General features: G+C 33.4%; 2 protein-coding genes across 3 annotated transcripts; both read left to right on the top strand.

The window, feature by feature from the left end:
• Nucleotides 1–3,700: 3,700 nt before the first annotated feature.
• On the top strand, nt 3,701–5,927 carry LOC129323075 (remorin-like). Its single transcript, XM_054969625.1, has 5 exons — nt 3,701–4,055; nt 4,408–4,458; nt 4,552–4,639; nt 5,337–5,418; nt 5,524–5,927. The coding sequence occupies exons 1-5, from the start codon at nt 3,758–3,760 to the stop codon at nt 5,722–5,724; spliced, it is 720 nt and encodes a 239-aa protein (XP_054825600.1). The 5' UTR covers nt 3,701–3,757; the 3' UTR covers nt 5,725–5,927.
• A 4,259-nt stretch (nt 5,928–10,186) lies between these two features.
• Nucleotides 10,187–15,361, top strand: LOC129284459 (probable DEAD-box ATP-dependent RNA helicase 48). 2 transcript variants are annotated; one of them, XM_054919951.1, is made up of 11 exons: nt 10,187–11,292; nt 11,649–11,755; nt 12,119–12,174; nt 12,257–12,481; nt 12,591–12,797; nt 12,912–12,998; nt 13,234–13,329; nt 13,405–13,620; nt 13,970–14,152; nt 14,294–14,363; nt 14,532–14,666. In XM_054919951.1, exons 1-10 carry the CDS (start codon nt 10,295–10,297, stop codon nt 14,321–14,323), a joined length of 2,205 nt encoding a protein of 734 aa, XP_054775926.1. In that variant the 5' UTR covers nt 10,187–10,294; the 3' UTR covers nt 14,324–14,363; nt 14,532–14,666. The 2 variants fall into 2 exon arrangements, with proteins under 2 accessions (XP_054775926.1, XP_054775924.1); XM_054919949.1 differs by lacking the exon at nt 14,294–14,363 and having other exon boundaries at nt 10,190–11,292; nt 14,532–15,361.
• Nucleotides 15,362–18,131: the final 2,770 nt, after the last annotated feature.

The following is an 18,131-nucleotide window of genomic DNA, read 5'->3' as shown; positions in this document are numbered from 1 at the left end:
TGTGTTTAATAAAAGATTATATAATTTCAATTTCACAATTTTTGTAAACCAAATTTATATAATTAGGTCGTGTTATCTAGATAACTTATATATATATATATATAGAGAGAGAGAGAGAGAGCGAGTTTTTGGACAAAATTAATAAAAATGCAATTTGAATTATCCCTTGAATATTGACCCAGGGTGCGTTTTGTTTTCATCTATTTAATATTTGAAATGAATTTTTGAACTTTTTGAATGTTAAAAATTGTTTGGATAATTTTTTAAGGAGCAAAATGACTTTCTAAAAGTGAGCAAAAATGGGTTTGAAATGTAAATTTTAAAACTCTATTTTTGGGTGAATTTTAAAAGTTCATTTCCAATGTTAAATGAGTTGGGAGCAATTATGAGGAGAATAATTGGATACTTAATTTTCTAAATGACCATAATATCCTTTGATCCATATAACTTCATACACTAATGAAGGAAGTATGATTAACACTAATAATGATAATGACGAGTATACTTTTTCATCATCAATTCTAAATATAATTTCAAGCACGACTTCTGATAAAAAGATAAATAGGATTTGAAAATCTATTAAAGATCAAATTATATATTATAGATCAAATCATTAATCAAGTATATTTTTTTCCAATATTAAATTATATCTTTTCTTATTATTTAACATCTTAAATTTCATATTATTTTTTGACATTTTTTAAACAGTTCTATATTATATGTGTATAATAAAAAATTATAAATTATCATAAATCAATATCTTGTTTAGTCATTGCATATTTAGAAATACATTTTAAAAGCATAAATTTTCATCAATTCAGACAATTTTTAGTTTGCCAAATTGACTTTTGAAAAAATATATCCAAATACAAATGTTATTACAACAACTGATTTTCACTCAATTGACTTTTGTCAAATGAACTTTTATTAAACTGACTTATAACAAATTGAAAATCAAGCATACATTTAAAAAACTTTTGTTATTCACACTATTTCTCCAAGGTGGAAATGGCTAAACAACAAATTTTTTCAAGAGAGATTTTAGACACATCTCTTTATAATGATTAGTTAATAGCTATGTGCAACTCTAGTTGTAACTCATTTAATAACGACTGATGAAACAATAGATGTATATTTGGGATTGATTTCATTAGAATCATTCAACATGTAGTAGTTTTCAAACATCTGTTGAATCTCTTCAATCTAATGAACAACATTTCATTCCAAAGGATTCACACATGCTTCATTCATCAACGAGCTTAAAATCTTCAAGGAATTATCTATAGATCATTCCAAAAAATGATTCTACATTAGGAAACTACACTGCTTGTAGTTTTTTATACTTATTAAAATGTTGAAACCTTTCTCTCAAGTTTTCGATCATTCTTGAGAGGAATTTTCATAGCATCTCTTATAGAGTTATGTCTTTTTTTGTTTTTTGCAAATCAATTCAAGCTCCAAGCTCACGGAGTCTATACCTCTATTTACGTGGGTGTATATAATAAAAAATCAACCACAGTCCAAAGGATAGTTTAGAATTGTGAGTATTAGTTCTAGCAAAATCATCTTCCATGAATTCTAGCTCTTCATTAGGATCCTCTACAATTAGCTCAAAAAGGGTTAGTTATACCTTGACAATTTTGGTAACACCAACTAGATATTGATTGTCACTAAATTCTAAAATTTTAGATGAGACATGAAAGTTCAGTCGAAATAACTAAATCTATATCTCTTTTAGTATAGGCCTACATATAAATAGTTTTTTTTTGATAGAAACAACAGTTTTTTTGTGGGTTTACTGATTCTATTGGACTTTTGACTTTTTTGATAGATGAGGGTGGTGTTTGTTTTGGTAAAGGAGTTCACTTTACTTGATTTGAAATTAAGTCCCTGTAATTTATTTTATTTTAATAAAAGCATTATAGTTTGATTGATTAAATATATTAGTCAATGATCATTAAAATCCTTTAATTTTTTTCTTTTAAAAATGAAATCAAGGACTTCTATATGTTCAATAAAAGATTATATAATTTTAGAATTACTTTCACAATTTTTATAAGTCAAAATTTATATAATTAGGTTTTGTTATCTAAATAATTTTTATATACGTAGAGTTTTGATAAAAAAATTATAAAAATATTAAAATTGTTGTAAATCAAATTTTTTATTAAAAGTATTAAATTAAATTTTTCATAAATTTTAAAAGTTTTCTATTTTGAAAAATTTAATCATTCACTAATAATTTTAACTTTCAATATTTAACCGATTAAAATATAAGAACCTGATTAAAAAGAAATAAATTATAAAAACTTAATTTAAAATTGAAGAAAATTAGAAAGACCTCTAAATGAATTTTTCCTATTTTTCGTATCCTTTTTTTCCCGTGGAATGGCCTAATTTCTCTTTTAAAAGTAAAGGGTTGGGGGGGGGGGTGTGGCGAGAAAAAGAAACGCGAGACTTGGATATGAAAACGAAACCAAGTTTCCAAAGCACACGAGCCGAGAGGAAAAAATGGGGATGCTTTTGGAGTTGGAGTGGCGAGATACGCAAGATTCCACGGAATCGTCCATCCGCTCCTGCCTGTGGGGCATCATGTGACGTCGTTTTAGGCGCCGTCTTAGACTGAGCAGGTGATCCTCCAGTCTCAGGCTATCTATGCTCGTGACTTATTCTTCTCGTGGGCCAACCTGGCCCACTTCAAATATCACTTCTTCATCAAGATTCAAATCCAAAGGATTTGTGACGGCCCAAACAAAATCCATTCATTTACTTTGTTGACCTTGCCTCTTCAGCAAGGTCCCTTTTTCGTAAGCGTGGCAAAGAATTAAGCCTCTAATAACATGCTTAAGAAACATAACTATTTGTCAATCGCGTCCGGTCTTGTTAGCAGGGATTTATTATTTATCAACTGTGTTGAATCTATTTTGTCCCGCTGTCATTCAATAAATACAAACTTTATATATTTAAAATATAATATTGAATTGAAAATAATTCAATTTTATGACAAGGATTTAACAGCACTCGTAAAAATTAATTTTATAAAATAAATATCAAATAAGTTTTTTTAATATATTCTTTTTGACGCACTTCTTCTTCTAAATCATTTCAGTGGGTACCAAGACTAATTAAAGGAGGTGATTTAACCTGTCAACTTTCGACGCGACTACCATCACATATCACATATATGGTATAAAAGCCTTACATGGATGAATGATAATTTGAAAAAAAAATACAATCAAAATTCTCGGCCTTCTTTAATCCTAAGCATCGTTTTTATTATTTCAGAGACAAGACACGGTGAATTTCGAATCTAAAATAATAACTTATTTTCTCTCTGGGTATTATTATTCATATTCATGTACCTTGCATGAAAATTGTAACGTTGCCATCACCGAGAAAGTCATAGCCTTACTTTCTTTTCTTTTTTTTTTACTGGGGAAAATTACAATTACATTACAAGAAGTTCTTTTTCTTTTGTATATCATTACTTGATCTGAATCTGACATAGCAACATTCATAAATGCTGTAAATTTACTTCAGTTTCAGACGCCAACATTTTATCTTTGGTAAGAGGGAAAAAAGCTAAGACATCAACTTTTTTGTCGAAATAAAATTTGTGACTGTTAAAAAAGCTTGTCCTGTTTATTGGTACATGAAAAGAGAAAAAGAGAAAACCAGACCAGTGAAGGAGGAGGGAGAGAGAAAAGGACGAAAATAACGGAAAAAACTAAAAAAATAAGCAAAGAGAGGTAGGGTCATGGGTTTCAACCACCAAAGCAGCATCCTTGTACGCATAAAGTACAGAACAGACCATCCATATCCAATCTTCAGTCATCAATTTGGAAGCGAAGAGCTCTTATTCTGGCTCTCTGCTAACAGGATCACAGCCATGGCAGAAGAAGCAGCGTCCAAACTCCAACCACAATCACAGCCTGAGACACAGTCTCTGTCCGAGCCTGTGAACTCCTCACCTGATTCCTCCGTTAAAGAAAGCGATTCCGCCAAGGAAGAACCTCCAAACGGCGTCGTACAAGTTCATCTTTCAACTGTTCAGAGTAAGTCTTCCAAATCCCTCAGTTTCTCATCAGTAATTGGTTTCATTCTGTTTCTTTTTTATCATAGCTAAGATGCTTCTTATACAATTTCGCTCTGTTGTACAGAACCTCTTCTTTTACACTTCGAACTTGCTTCTTAATTTCTTTAGAAACTCTTTTTATTCAGCGTTTATTGCTTTTTGATTGTGAAGGGCTAAAAGGAATGTCAAGTTATCTACTCTTTCTTGGGGAATCTTATTTTTTGTTGGTACATGAAAGGAAATTTCGTTTTCCTACTTGGATGAATTCACTAGCACGTTACTCTTTGTTTATGTTACTATTGCTTATTTGATTTGTCCTGATTTTGATGCAGAGGTTGCAGATCCTCCAGCCAAAAAGGATTCAAAAGATTTGGTGGATAGAGGTTATTATCTTTTTCTTTTTTCTTGTTTGACAATAAGTGTATTGGATGATTGATTTTAAGAGATAGGCAACTCGGAAATTATTATATTTTCAGATTCTGTGCTTGCGAGGGTTGAAACAGAGAAACGACTGGCCTTGATAAAAGCATGGGAAGAAAGTGAGAAGACAAAGGCGGATAACAAGTAAGACGCCATCTGATGACAAATTGAGATTTCCTTTTTATGATGAATCGACACAGCGTGATAATGTTTTAGTAAACGAATATCTGATCATAATGATATATTAATGCTGTGTGTATCATACAAATCACAAAACTTAAAGCATCAAATTCTCTCCCTTAACTTCTTCAGTGACAATTTTCTTCTTGGGAAAATGGTAGTTGGTCATTTTGACAGTGGTCTCGAGTTAATCTGATTTCATCTTTGAACTCTAAATATAAAAACTGCTATTTTAAATGATTAAAACTATCATTAATGAGTTACACCGAGCTAGAATTTAAAATGTGAGTTACGATCAAATCAAAATTATAAAAAATGAATTACAATGTATTAAAATTCAAGAGTTAAATTATAATCAAATTAAAATTATATAAATTAAATGATTAATTTTTCTTTAAAAAGACCTGGTGAGGACTCTTCTCAAATAATCAATATGGTGTGATGAAGACGTTTTAGGTTCGCCCTTGTATACTAAGTTATTAGCTTGTCTTTGTAATTAAAAGAAGTTTGATTTCATAAGCTACTTTGCTCAATGCCATTTTGGAGGAATATAACGAGAATGAATCTGAAGGTATACTTCGAGAAGCTGGCCCTGAGACTTTCTCTGACTACTTATGCTACATTGAATGTTGTGATTGATGAAACTAAAATTGTGAAACAGGGCATACAAGAAACATTCAGCTGTTGGGTTGTGGGAGGATAGCAAGAAAGCATCTGTGGAAGCGCAGCTCAAGAAAATCGAGGTGATCCACTCTAAACTAGATGATCACGACTCAAACACTGTAATTTCCCGTAAATTTATTGGGTACGTTGATTAGTATATTTGAATGGAGTGCTTGGATGGGCAGGAAAAGCCGGAGAAAAAGAAAGCGGCGTATGTGGAGAAAGCGAAGAACAAAATAGCAGAGATTCATCAGTTAGCAGAAGAGAAGAGAGCAATGGTTGAAGCCCAGAGAAGGGAAGAGAATCTCAAGGTTGAAGAGACGGCTTCCAAGTTCCGTGCCAGTGGCTATACCCCGAGAAAATTCCTTGCTTGCTTCAGTGCCTGACTTGTTTCACCAAACTGCCAAATCCACTACTTTACTCCGTCGGATTGCTTTACTCGTTTCATGTTTTGAATTTGCTTCAAAGTCTTCTGTCTCTTACCGTGTAATTTTCAGAAAAAATTGTTTGAGGTTGTTTCGGTTACTTCAAGTGTTTGTCATAAAACATTGTGAATACCGTGGAATAAAGTTACAGACTTTTGATTAAATTCCCTTGTAATTGTGGGTCCTTGTCTTTTGAAATCCGCTCCGTTCTTTTCAATTTGTTACTACATCGGTTAACAAGTGCTGGTTGGTAATGTTGCAACGGGGAAAACGGGCCGTCATTGTTTTAAGTCCGAAAATAACGAGAGCCAAACTATTAATTTAGGGTATACAATGAAACTGCAGGCTTACAACAATTAGTCCTAACAGGCCTAGCAATAAAAAAAGCCGACCCTAGCGCGGGACAAGGCTTGCATGAAAAAATTTGTAAAAATTACTGTTTACTTAAAAAAAAGAGACCTTATAACTTGTTTATTAAAAGGAATTTGTTCGTGTATGTATATATATATGTGATCAGAATTTGTATTTAATTCTAAAGTTGTTAAATTTTTACAAGCAAATGTAATTTAATTTTATAAGTTTCTTTTGTGTTTGTGTTGTTTTTTATTGTTTCTATTGGTAAAATAGAATGGTTCAATATTCAGTGTAACGTTAATTTTGTTTCTCTGTTTTAATTTTGGAAACATTTAAATGGGCTTCACAAAGAAGGGGAACCATATAATGTCTATTGTAAATATCATTGGATAGTTCTCACCTCTTTTTAAATTTTGGAGCTTTTATATACATGACCCATGTTATAAAACTAAATAAAAGAAATAGCCTCTTATTTCTTAATTTTTAAAAATGACCTTTTTAACATTTAGTTGATATATAATTTATAAAATTATCATTTTAAAATTATAATACTCTGCTTTTTGTAAATACCAAAATAAACTCAAAATGCAAGAAATCAAGCGAATGAGAGAGATAAACATGAGCTACAATCATGACATAAGAAAGCAAGGCAATGTGAGCGAACCATAATCATGACAGTGAAGAGCAAGTACGAGGCGAGAGATATCAATGGTAATTGACAAAATAGAGCATGTTGGCTAGAATACAAAGTTATGAAATTTTTTTCAAACTATATTTGATCTTATTTTGAACAAATGATTATGTATTCTTGTGTTATTGATATGTAATACTATATCATTAATCTACGATTGTACATCAATAATAAAAAAGCTTATATCTAGTTGTCTGATTATGTTGATATGTAAGAGTATATCATTAATATAATATCGTAAGTCAAAAACATGAAAATAACATAATCATTTGTCCAAAATAATCAAACTAGATTCTAAAAAGTTATAAACACCTTAACTTATCATAGAAAATCAAATATCTAAAATAATAAAATAAAAATCATGAATAGTGAGGGAATAATATGTGTTTTCTATTGGTAATTCAAACAAAATTCATGATTAATGACAACAAAGAACTGATTATGAACAAATGATTTTATTGATTCAGTAAAGATATTACCTATATAAATGAAGATGATGAAGATTTGATGATAAATAATACTTTTCAACTTTCATAAAATAGAATGCAAGACAACTTTAATTTGGATTTTGAACTACACAATATAAAACGCAGCAGAATCTAATGATGGTGTTTAGTCTTTAACGTCAAATCTCAGCTTTGTAATGTACTAGAATAAAACAAAGATGGAGTAAAAAGAAAAGCATTGACATATGAGACTTTTCTTTTTCGTGATGAAAGAACGATTGAGAACGTACAATTCAATTAGTTAAAAATTAATTATGAGAGACATATTGTGTTGTAATAATATATTTATTTTGAGAATAAAAAAAATCACATCAAATTATTTTTTTGAATGGACCATATTCCAATATATTAAAAAATCCCATCTATAATTTATAAAAATTATATTTTTTGAAACTATTGAGCTAATTTACTCTCAAATTTTTTATAGTAAATAAAAAATAAAAGCTTATCAATATTTTATAATGGAAAAAAGTTAGCTTGGGAGTCAAAAGGAAAATAAGTGGTGAATATGAAAACTAATATGAAAAAATAATTGAATCTAATCATAGTATAAGTTATCTTTTGAAAGTATTATCGAATTTAAAATACACAATGTTGATTATTGTTATAGTGATTTTTCAGTTAAACTCCAACCTTATTTATTACACTTTTCAGAGTAATGATTTTTAAAATTTCAAATGTTATTATTAAGGTACATATATAGAATATTTAATAAGGATACAATTAAAAAAATGATTTTTTTTTAAAAATTAAAATGTCAATTAACCTTTTTGAAAACTACCAAGAGTTAATATGCTGTGCAATGCACGGATATAAAAATATAGTTATGGATATTGCATCGATTTGAAATTTCGAAGCACTGTACGTCGGATTAGGGGTGGAGAAATGAATTTGGAGTTAATAGACATGTTTACGTGTTGGTTGCCCATTGAAGTCACATACCAACGGGCTCGTCCGAAGGCAAGGTTAATATATTTATTGCAACGCTAATTTTTTACATTTAATTTTATGTGTCATAATTTTTTCATTACAAATCTATTTATTAGATTTTAAAATAAAAAATATATATACATATTTGGGTTGAGACTTGCAATGCCAGCCCATTAATTTTGAGAGTCAAAATCAAGCATTAAAAGTAAAACCCTAAAATATAATTAGATTTAAGAGAACTAACCCCTTCAAACGTTATGACATTTTAAGAACCAATCTTAATTTTTATTTTTTTCATAAATATATCTGGAGATTGTGTGTTTTAACTTTTAACTAAAAAATTGACTGTGTGATGCATGATGTTAAAAGAAAAATTTATTTTTTATTAGTTAATGGGTTGAAAGAAAATTAAAGAGAAAGAATATAATTAATAAGAAGGGTAATATTTAAAAAAAATACTAATAAAAATTTATTTTTATTAAAACGTTTTATATTTCAATATATAATAAATCTCCACCAAAATTTTTTATTAAATGGGACTGAAGTGAGTATTTCAGACTCTACACGCAGAATTATAAATTATCACACAATTATGAGTTTTTATGTTATAGTTATAGAAAATATAACAAAATATTAAATAATTTTTCATACTGTAGAAAGAACAGTGATTTTAGTGTAGGTAGAACTGTAATTCGAATGGAATTCACGAAAGGCAAGAAGTTTTTATTTTATTACTGTCACATGCTCGGCTGCTCCTTTTCTTTCTTTCTTTCTTTTTTTTAATTTAAAATAAACAAAATTAGTTGATAATGATTTACTTTCTCCTATTCATATTATAAAATATTTTCAATCATTTTACATATTTAAAAAATTAATTATTTTAATATTATAAAAAATAAAATGTATTTTTATTTTTATTTTAAATTTTAAATAATAATATAATTATATTAAATATTTTTACATTAATTAAGAAGAGGTAAATTAAAACGGTGATTTAATTATTATATTTTTTTATATTTTAAATTAAAAATTATTTAAAAAATATTTTATAAATATGACAAGAGAAAATATATGACAAGGGAAAATAATAGGGCCTCGTTTTGTATGATGGAAGAGTTTTTGATGAAATTGAAATCAAAATCGAAATTGGAATCGAAATTAGAATTGAATTTTAAAAGGTGTTTGGTATAAAGATGGAATTTTGATTTAATTTTAATATATATATGTGTGTGTGTATTTAAAATATGAAAAGACTAATATATCCTTTTAAAAAAATCATCTCTCTCATGTTTGTCTCTCTCATTGGCCATTGTCACCCTACGAAGATCTCTGTAGCTTTCAAAAATATGGGTTGAATCAGAAAAAATTTGAAGCATATTCATAACCCACAAAATCCCCATGAGAGCATCGTCGAACTTGATTCCATGGTCGAGCAACCTCCATGCTATTATCCCACCAGGTTTACCTTTTGTATTTTTCGTTTTTGTAAATCACATGTCCTTTAGCTGGTTCATCGTGGCAACAAAAGCGACAATGATGATTGGAGTTTAACAATGAAGTTGAAGGCAAGTAGTTGGAGGTGGTTAAAGGTGAAGCAAATGATAATAGATGGAGGTGGAGGAGACAGAGAGTGATAAGGGTAGAAGTAGCTTTAAATTTTAATTTCAGAGAATCGAACGAATTTCATGGAGCCTGAGATGAAATTGAATTCTGCATATTTTGTTGAAATTGGAATTTCAATGAATCTAAAATCTATAATACCAAACAAACTTACATCAAGAATCCATTTTCAATTTCATTTTCAGATTTAGAATTCTATGATACTAAACAGAGCCTAGAAGAAGCGAGTAAATACGATAACAAATTAGCACTAGAAGCAATTGATTTTTTCTTTTTAAATTTATTTTTGGGTGGGGTTCCGTATTTTTTTGGCCTGGGAAGAAATAGAAAGCAATTGAATTAAGCGCTGGTTTCCCACTAGTCTCCCATAGACATAAACCCTAAACCCTTCCTTCTCTGCGGATTGATACTGTGTCTACCCCCGGAAGCCATGTACTCGTTAATCGTAACAGAACGATCTAGCACACTGTCGAAAATTCTCTGCAATTTTATTTTGGCCCGAAACATGGGTGGGGGTCCTCGGACTTTCCCGGGCGGCGTCAGCAAGTGGAAATGGAAGCGCATGCACGAGAAGCGAGCCAGAGATAAAGAGAGAAGGCTTCTCGATCAAGAAAAGCAGCTTTACCAGGCTCGTATTCGCTCCCATATTCGAGCGAAACTCGCGGCAAAACCTGACACCTCAAGCGCCACTCACAGCCCTATGGCCCCCGAGGACCACATTAAGGCCTTAGCCAATCGATTTATGAAGGAAGGGGCTGAAGATCTCTGGAACAGAAACGATGGTCCGTTGAAGCCTCCGCCTCCGCGTCTCAGAGAATTTCCGGGATCAAGCAGACGGCGAGGATCAATCGCGTCGCCCGTGGATCTGAGGAAACTGGTACTGGAAGGCCGTCGCATATTTTCTGATCGCCAAAATGACAATCTGATGAATACGAGTAGTAATTATACTCCGACAAGGAATTACTCAACGCAAAGTCGAAGGAAGTTTCAGAAGAAAGAGAGCTCGTCAGATGAAGAAGATTCCACTTTTGGTTTGGAGGGAAATCCTGCAAGATCCATTGCCAGAAATTCATTTAGTGGTCAGAAAACCCTGATCAATGCAAATGCGGGTGAGTTTATAAATGAGAAGAAAAATATCCCCAAAAGGCCGCGAAAATTATGGAGAGATGACAGTTCTTCCGGCGAGAGTGAATCGGACATGGATTCAGACGGTTTAGGGATTGTCAGGGGTGGAAATAAGATAGGTAGTAGTGCTTCTCTGGGGAAGTATGACGTTAAGACGAGGAGGAGGATGCCACCGAAGTCGTATGACGAGGAGAGTGACCTCTCGGAACAGGTTGAACTGATCAGGTATGAACTAAACAAGAGGAAGATGGCCGAATATGAGCAGCATAAAAGTGAGGAAGATGCATTACTTGGTCAGAAAAGGTATTTAAATTATTTGTTTTTCCATTTGGCGTCTATTGGGTTTATGATATGCAGTGTTTGGGTAGCGTAAAATAAAACAAGCCTAAGTCGTGACAATCTTTTCCTCCCAGTTATTCACCACACGAACTGGATTTGAACCAGTGTGCTTCAAAGCCACATCCCTGCACTTCCAGATTAAAAGATTTGGTTTTCTTACTTGGGGTTATTGAGACACTGAGTATTGAAAACTATGAATAACTTTTTCCATGTAAAATTTTGATAATTATATAAAGGCAAATTATTGTTTGGTTAATTTATGTGACTGCAGAGTGCAGTAACTAATTTTGTTATATTGATTGTAACTTTTTTTTTTATAGATTTGATGAGTGTGGTATATCACCATTGACAATCAAAGCACTTTCTTCAGCTGGTTATATTCGCATGACTCGAGTTCAAGAGGCTAGCCTCTCTGTTTGCCTTGAGGGTAGGTTGCCATTTGCTGCTCTATAGATTTCAATTGTTTGTGGATTATATTACCACGAATCACAGCCCCTTCTTGGGTTTTAAGATTTCAAATCACAGCCTTTCTTCTAGGAAGGTCACTTGTTATTGATATTCAAAGAGAAAAGTTCCTGACTTATAATTCCTTTGCATGCTCCGTAGACCAAGTTTGAATCATTTTATTTTCATACCATCAAGTTGTTCCAAGCTACTTGATATGACTATTGAAAACAATTTTGATGCTAAGTTTGAATCATTTTACTTTCTTATCATCAAGTTCCTCCAAGCTACTTGATATGACTATTGGAAGCAATTTGATGATGTTTTAAATTCTGTTCTGATGCAGGCAAGGATGCTTTGGTCAAAGCTAAAACTGGCACTGGGAAAAGTGCAGCATTTTTGGTACACTCTGGTTCTTATACGTGTTTTTAACACGCTGCACGACATTTTGTTTATTTTTATCAATTATGTTGAATGCAAACAGCTTCCTGCTATTGAAACAGTTCTTAAGGCAATGAGTATAAATGCCCCTCAACGTGTGCCTCCAATACGTGTTCTGATCCTCTGTCCTACCCGAGAACTTGCAACTCAAATCACTGCGGAATTAAAAGTTTTACTCAAGTACCATGATGGAATTGGAGTTCAAACTCTAATAGGAGGTATTCGATTTAAAGATGACCAAAAACGTCTTGAATCAGATCCATCCCAGGTTTTCCATTATGTTGCTTAAATTCTTTTGTTTATACCTTGTGGTTACATGTTGCTAATGTTGATGATAAAATTAGTGTTGTTCATGTGTCTTGTATGAAATTTTGCAGATCATTGTTGCTACTCCAGGCAGGTTGCTGGATCATATTGAGTATAAGTCTGGGATATCTCTACGATTGATGGGTTTGCAGATGCTTATACTTGATGAAGCTGATCATTTATTGGACCTGGGTTTTCGAAAGAGTGTAGAAAAACTTGTTGATTGTTTGCCCCGTCAAAGGCAATCCTTGTTATTTTCTGCAACCATACCAAAGGAGGTTGCTTTATGATGTTAATGTTTTATTCATTCAATTTAATATCACGTCCTTATTTGCATTATTATGTTGCTGCAGTATTAATCTATGTTTAAGTTATATTTCATTAACATGCAGGTTCGACGTATATCTCAACTTGTTTTGAAAAGGGATCACACGTATATAGACACAGTGGGGATAAATTGTGTGGAAACTCCGGTTAAAGTAAGCTACTGTAACTATTGTGGAAGTGCAAAACATATTCTCTTGGCTTCTTCTAGCGCCTTAATGCTTATAATTCTTGTTTTCATTGAGCAGCTTGATAGTTTTAGTATATTTCTTTTAACTTGATTGTATCTTATCTCACACTCATAGTGAAGAAGGCATAGAGATCTTCCTGTGTTATAATTATTGTCATTTAGTGGCAAGTATTAATACTTATTTTGGTTTGCTATCGCAGGTAAAGCAGTCTTATCTTGTTGCTCCTCATGAATCTCATTTTCAAATATTGCACCATATTTTGAAGGAGCATATCTTGCAGGCACCTGATTATAAGGTCAATTTCCTTTTGGTCTAGAGTTTTAATTGCTTTGTCATGTAACTTGAGATTAACAGGTGGAGTTGCTTTCAGGTTATTGTTTTCTGTACAACTGGGATGGTGACTTCACTCTTGTATCAACTTCTCCGGGAAATGAAAATGAATGTTAGGGAGATACATTCCCGAAAACCTCAACTTTATCGAACTCGCATGTCGGATGAGTTCAGAGAATCCAAACAATTGATTCTTGTCTCATCTGATGTTTCATCTCGTGGAATGAATTACCCTGATGTTAGTTTAGTCATCCAGGTATTATCTTTCAGTGCATGTTTTCTTTGTCATTTGCTTGATGTGGGATGCCAAACTGAAACACATGTTCATTTTTACCTTGCGTTCTTCAATTTTGCTCAAATGCTCTATTTTTTAATTTTTAAATTCTTGGAAAATCAAGAATTTCTGTAGGTTTTGCTGAGGCTTTTTTCTTTCTTTATGATAATGCCATATTATCTGAAGAAAAGTTTCTTAATGAGAGGGCTCAGCCAAATTAATTTCATATATTACTAATTATTGTCCTGGATAATGTTCAAGTTATTGTTATTTAAGTTATCGAGCTGTTCATTTTTATGCTATTATTAACTGAAGACGGTGTGTGATTCAGGTGGGCATTCCTACTGACCGAGAACAATATATCCATCGTGTTGGAAGAACAGGACGAGAAGGGAAAGAAGGGGAATGCATATTGCTAATTGCTCCATGGGAAGAGTACTTTTTAGATGAAATTAAAGATCTCCCTCTCACGAGATTCCCTTTACCAGATATAGATCCCGAGACAAAGCTTCAGGTTCATTTCCGGCTCATGTTATTTGTTTTCATTATTTTACTCTCTCTCTCATTGCGCTCTATGTAGAGTAAAATGATGAGCAAACAAGGATTTTGATTCTCACTATTCGCTTTACTTATTTGCGGATGATTTTGGACTTAGATGGTTTATCATTTCCTGCGAACTTCATGACCACAGGGGTTTTATATATTGGTAGATAAGAAAAGAAAAGGTAATTGTACTTGGTTTATTTTGAGCATGACTTCGATACAATGCATGTGCATGGATTTTGAAATGTGGTATTTGGGAAAAGAAAATTGAAACCCATGGGTGGAGAGGGAACTTTCTAGTCGTTATCTAATATGCAGTCTGTAATCCGTGTCGTTATTTATACTTGCAGGTAGAAAATTCAATGGCTAAGATTGATAACGACGTCAAGGAATCAGCTTATCACACATGGCTTGGTTACTATAATTCGATAAGGGAAATCGGGAGAGATAAAACCACTCTGGCTGAACTAGCAAACCAATTTTCGGAATCAATTGGTTTGCAGAGGCCTCCTGCTCTCTTCAGGAAGACTGCACTGAAAATGGGATTGAAAGACATTCCTGGCTTCAGAATACGTAGATAGCTCTGAATGGATAGGTAAAGCGAATGGTAATGGGGAGAATTGTGGGATCACAAGGAAGTTCTCTGTGATAACAACCTCTCGAGAAACCACGCAGCCAAAAAATCGACTTTCTACCCCCAATAATATTCTCGAGACCAAATATTGGTTCTGGTAGGGCCGCTTCAAACTTAGTATCCAGGTTTCACTGCGTGGAAGCGCTTCCCTGTTTCCTTGCTAGTCAGTTGGTTGACTTGAAATCCATCCACTGAAATTTGGCAACCAATCCGCAGTTTTGGGACGATATCTGAGTTGCCACCAAATGATGTTTGATTTACCAGTGTTAACTGGAATGTTTATATGAAATGAATGTGCATCCCTTCCTTCCGTTTGCCTTTTTTCAAGTTACGTTGCTTAAGATCGTGGTAGGGTCAGGGCACCTGTGGAATGTCACGCTGGTTCAGAGGTAAACGAATAAATATATCATATTGGTGAATTGGCATCTTTTTATGTATTTATTGTTAAATTAAGATTTCCGGTGTTGTGATTAAGTAAATACGTGGGGCCATTGTTATGCACGTTTATGTACCTAGTATTGCTATCAATTGATCATAGTTTTTTCAGCAAGGGTTTTCGGGTTCTTTAGCCCAACGTACGGATTAAATGACGTGTATAGATGATGATGGGGGATGGAAACCAAGAAATCAATGGAATTCGTCTGGGTTGGCGTCCATTTGGCACATGAACCACAAGAAGGTCGAGATTGTGTGTGAAACCTAAAAGTAGAGGTGTTCATGAAATGGGGTTGGGACACTATTGTCCCATGATCCATCTTAAGAAATAATTGAGATTTAAATTATTTTATGTCTTATTTTGTTTCAGAAGCTATCTCGGTTCGTCCTATCTCATCCCAAAAGGAGTTAGGATATCTTGGTAATCACCCTAATTAGCCACTTTTTGTTTGTATTTTTAAATGATTAATAATACTCAATCAATATGTATAAAGAATTATATTTTTCTATTAATCAATTGAGTTTCAAACATATAAACAGATAAATATAAATAAATGAGACATCCCAATATAAGAGCTTCTGTGCATGCATGTTATTTGGTTAGAGCTTATTATAAACCCAAATTAAAACTAGGCATAAACTCAAAATAAATTCATTAGATTACTTAAATTGCAGCAATTGAACTTGCATTTTTAATTTTAATTTCTCAAATCAATATTAGTAATTATGAAAAAACATCTCACAACTGATTTGGATAAACCGAGTATCACAGAATAATACAAAATTAAATAAAAGAGAAATAAACAAATAAACAATAAAAATAACATAATAATTAACATATATAATAAAAGAATATATATATATATATATATATATAATATCAGGATGAAACGTTCTGAAGGATATCTCGAATCCCGTCTTGTCTCCCTCCCTTTTTTTGTTCCATCTTGCAAACATCTCATTTCTAATTTTTTTGGGTTGAGACAAGTGAGTCTTGATATTATCGGGACATGTACAACCCTAGACATCCCTACCCAAAACAGGGAGGCCATGTCTGGCCTCGCCCTCGTTCAGTCGGTCCCACCTTGTTCCCTTCGATACCCGCGTTGAGGTGCCGGGTAAGACATTTCAGGACCTGATATGCTCAGAGCCTTGTGGGCCACCGTATGATGTGGGCCCCTCCCTGACAACCAATTCATTTTCACTTCAACTAAATCAACCTTCAAATATGAACCTCGTTTAGTCTACGCGGCCGCTTGCCTGTATTAGTGGCCTTGGGTCCGCGCCATCCTTTGTCCAATATATGGTTATGCTCATCAAGAAACTTGTAAACTTGACTCTAGTTAAACTTAGTTCAGGTGAGGTTAAACCCTGAATGACGTGGAGGGCATCTGACATTGTTTCCTCATCTTCTCCAAAATTACAACGAAGTGTCCTACCATTCATACGTCACCTTAAAAAAAAAAAAAAAAAACTCGTACTCAGATCTTATCTTTCCATGTTCGCGTGAGGAACAACAGCAAGGTCTAAATTCACTAGGTCACTGCCGGCTGATGCTCCGTTACAAGGGATTTTTTCCCCCTTATTTAAAGAGATAAAGCACAAATGACATGAAGCTATAAGGGAAATTAAATCTGTGGGCCTTTCACTTGTAAAAAAACTTTCATGTCATTAGGCTAAAAGGCCATTGATTTATGAAGAAATTTTCAAACCTCGTAATTTCAGACTGTTGAAACACGCTAGCCAAGCCCTTGTCTGCATATATCCTGTTTCGTCTCAGCCTCATCTTTTCTTCTGATTGCAATATAGCAGATACTTAAGCTACCCACAAGCATGAACAAACCTCGTCTTCATCAACATGACGAGGACATAAATATAATAAACTTCACAAGAGCATGTTGCATTCACATTCTAACACAATCTGGCTTCTGGTAACCCACCACCATATTTTCAATCGCAAATCTATGGGGCAAATTGTCTCCGAAATTGTCTTGTAGTGTAGCAAACACTATATGGGTACAGGAACTGATGGAATGGCGAAGTGGCAAGTCGTGTCACTTTATCCTGAATAGTTTAGAGGCCACGGCACGTGCTGAGACAGCACCTCACTATCAAGAGTAAGCACCACTTTTCCTTCGATGACACACGGACATGGGGTCATCGTGTCCATGAATTCATATCTCAGTCTTCAAATTAATTACAAAAATTAAATTAATCAGACTCATTCAACACATCACACCCAATAGTCAACGCCCTTATGCTTTCCTAAGCTGTTTTAAGTTGGCACTCCACCTCCACAGGAAGGACCGTGGAAGACTATCCTCAGAATCAGAATCTACGCCTTCATCATACGCTCAGTCTGATCTATGGCAGCAACATGAAAGAGTATTGTCTAAAGTCTCTGCTATATTTGTCCTGTCTGGATCATCAATGAGCAACTTTTCAACAAGCTTACAACTGCTCCAAAGAAATAATATAAAGCATAATGGCTCCACCCTCAAATGTTTTAGACGGTGGTCAGATTGCAAATCCATATATGATCCTTGGCTACTTTTGTCATTTCGTTAAATTAATTAGTTTTTGGCTCGGCTCTATCTTGGACCCAGCTTCCCTCACCTCGTATTTAAGAACCAACAAGTCCTTCTGCAAATGAGAGCAAACAAAATTCAACCCCTCCTGTATGCCATTGAATTTCCATTCTCTCACAGAACAGAAGCCATGGCAGGTCTATATTCAAGGATCTCACTCGTAATGTTCATGATCGTACTTACTAGTCATCTCTCAAGTTGCAGTATGGCCCGCAGATGCCCAGGCGAAGCAATCAAGCGAACACACACAAACAATTCTCTTCATTTCTTCACGAAGACACAGGAGGAAGCTA

The sequence above is a fragment of the Prosopis cineraria genome, unplaced genomic scaffold (assembly GCF_029017545.1).
Source record: "Prosopis cineraria cultivar Desert tree isolate PC_DT_omini unplaced genomic scaffold, ASM2901754v1 PC10, whole genome shotgun sequence".
Classification (NCBI taxonomy): Eukaryota; Viridiplantae; Streptophyta; class Magnoliopsida; order Fabales; family Fabaceae; genus Prosopis; species Prosopis cineraria.
Note: the sequence above shows the minus strand (reverse complement) of the source record. Positions and strands in the feature narration are given on the sequence as shown.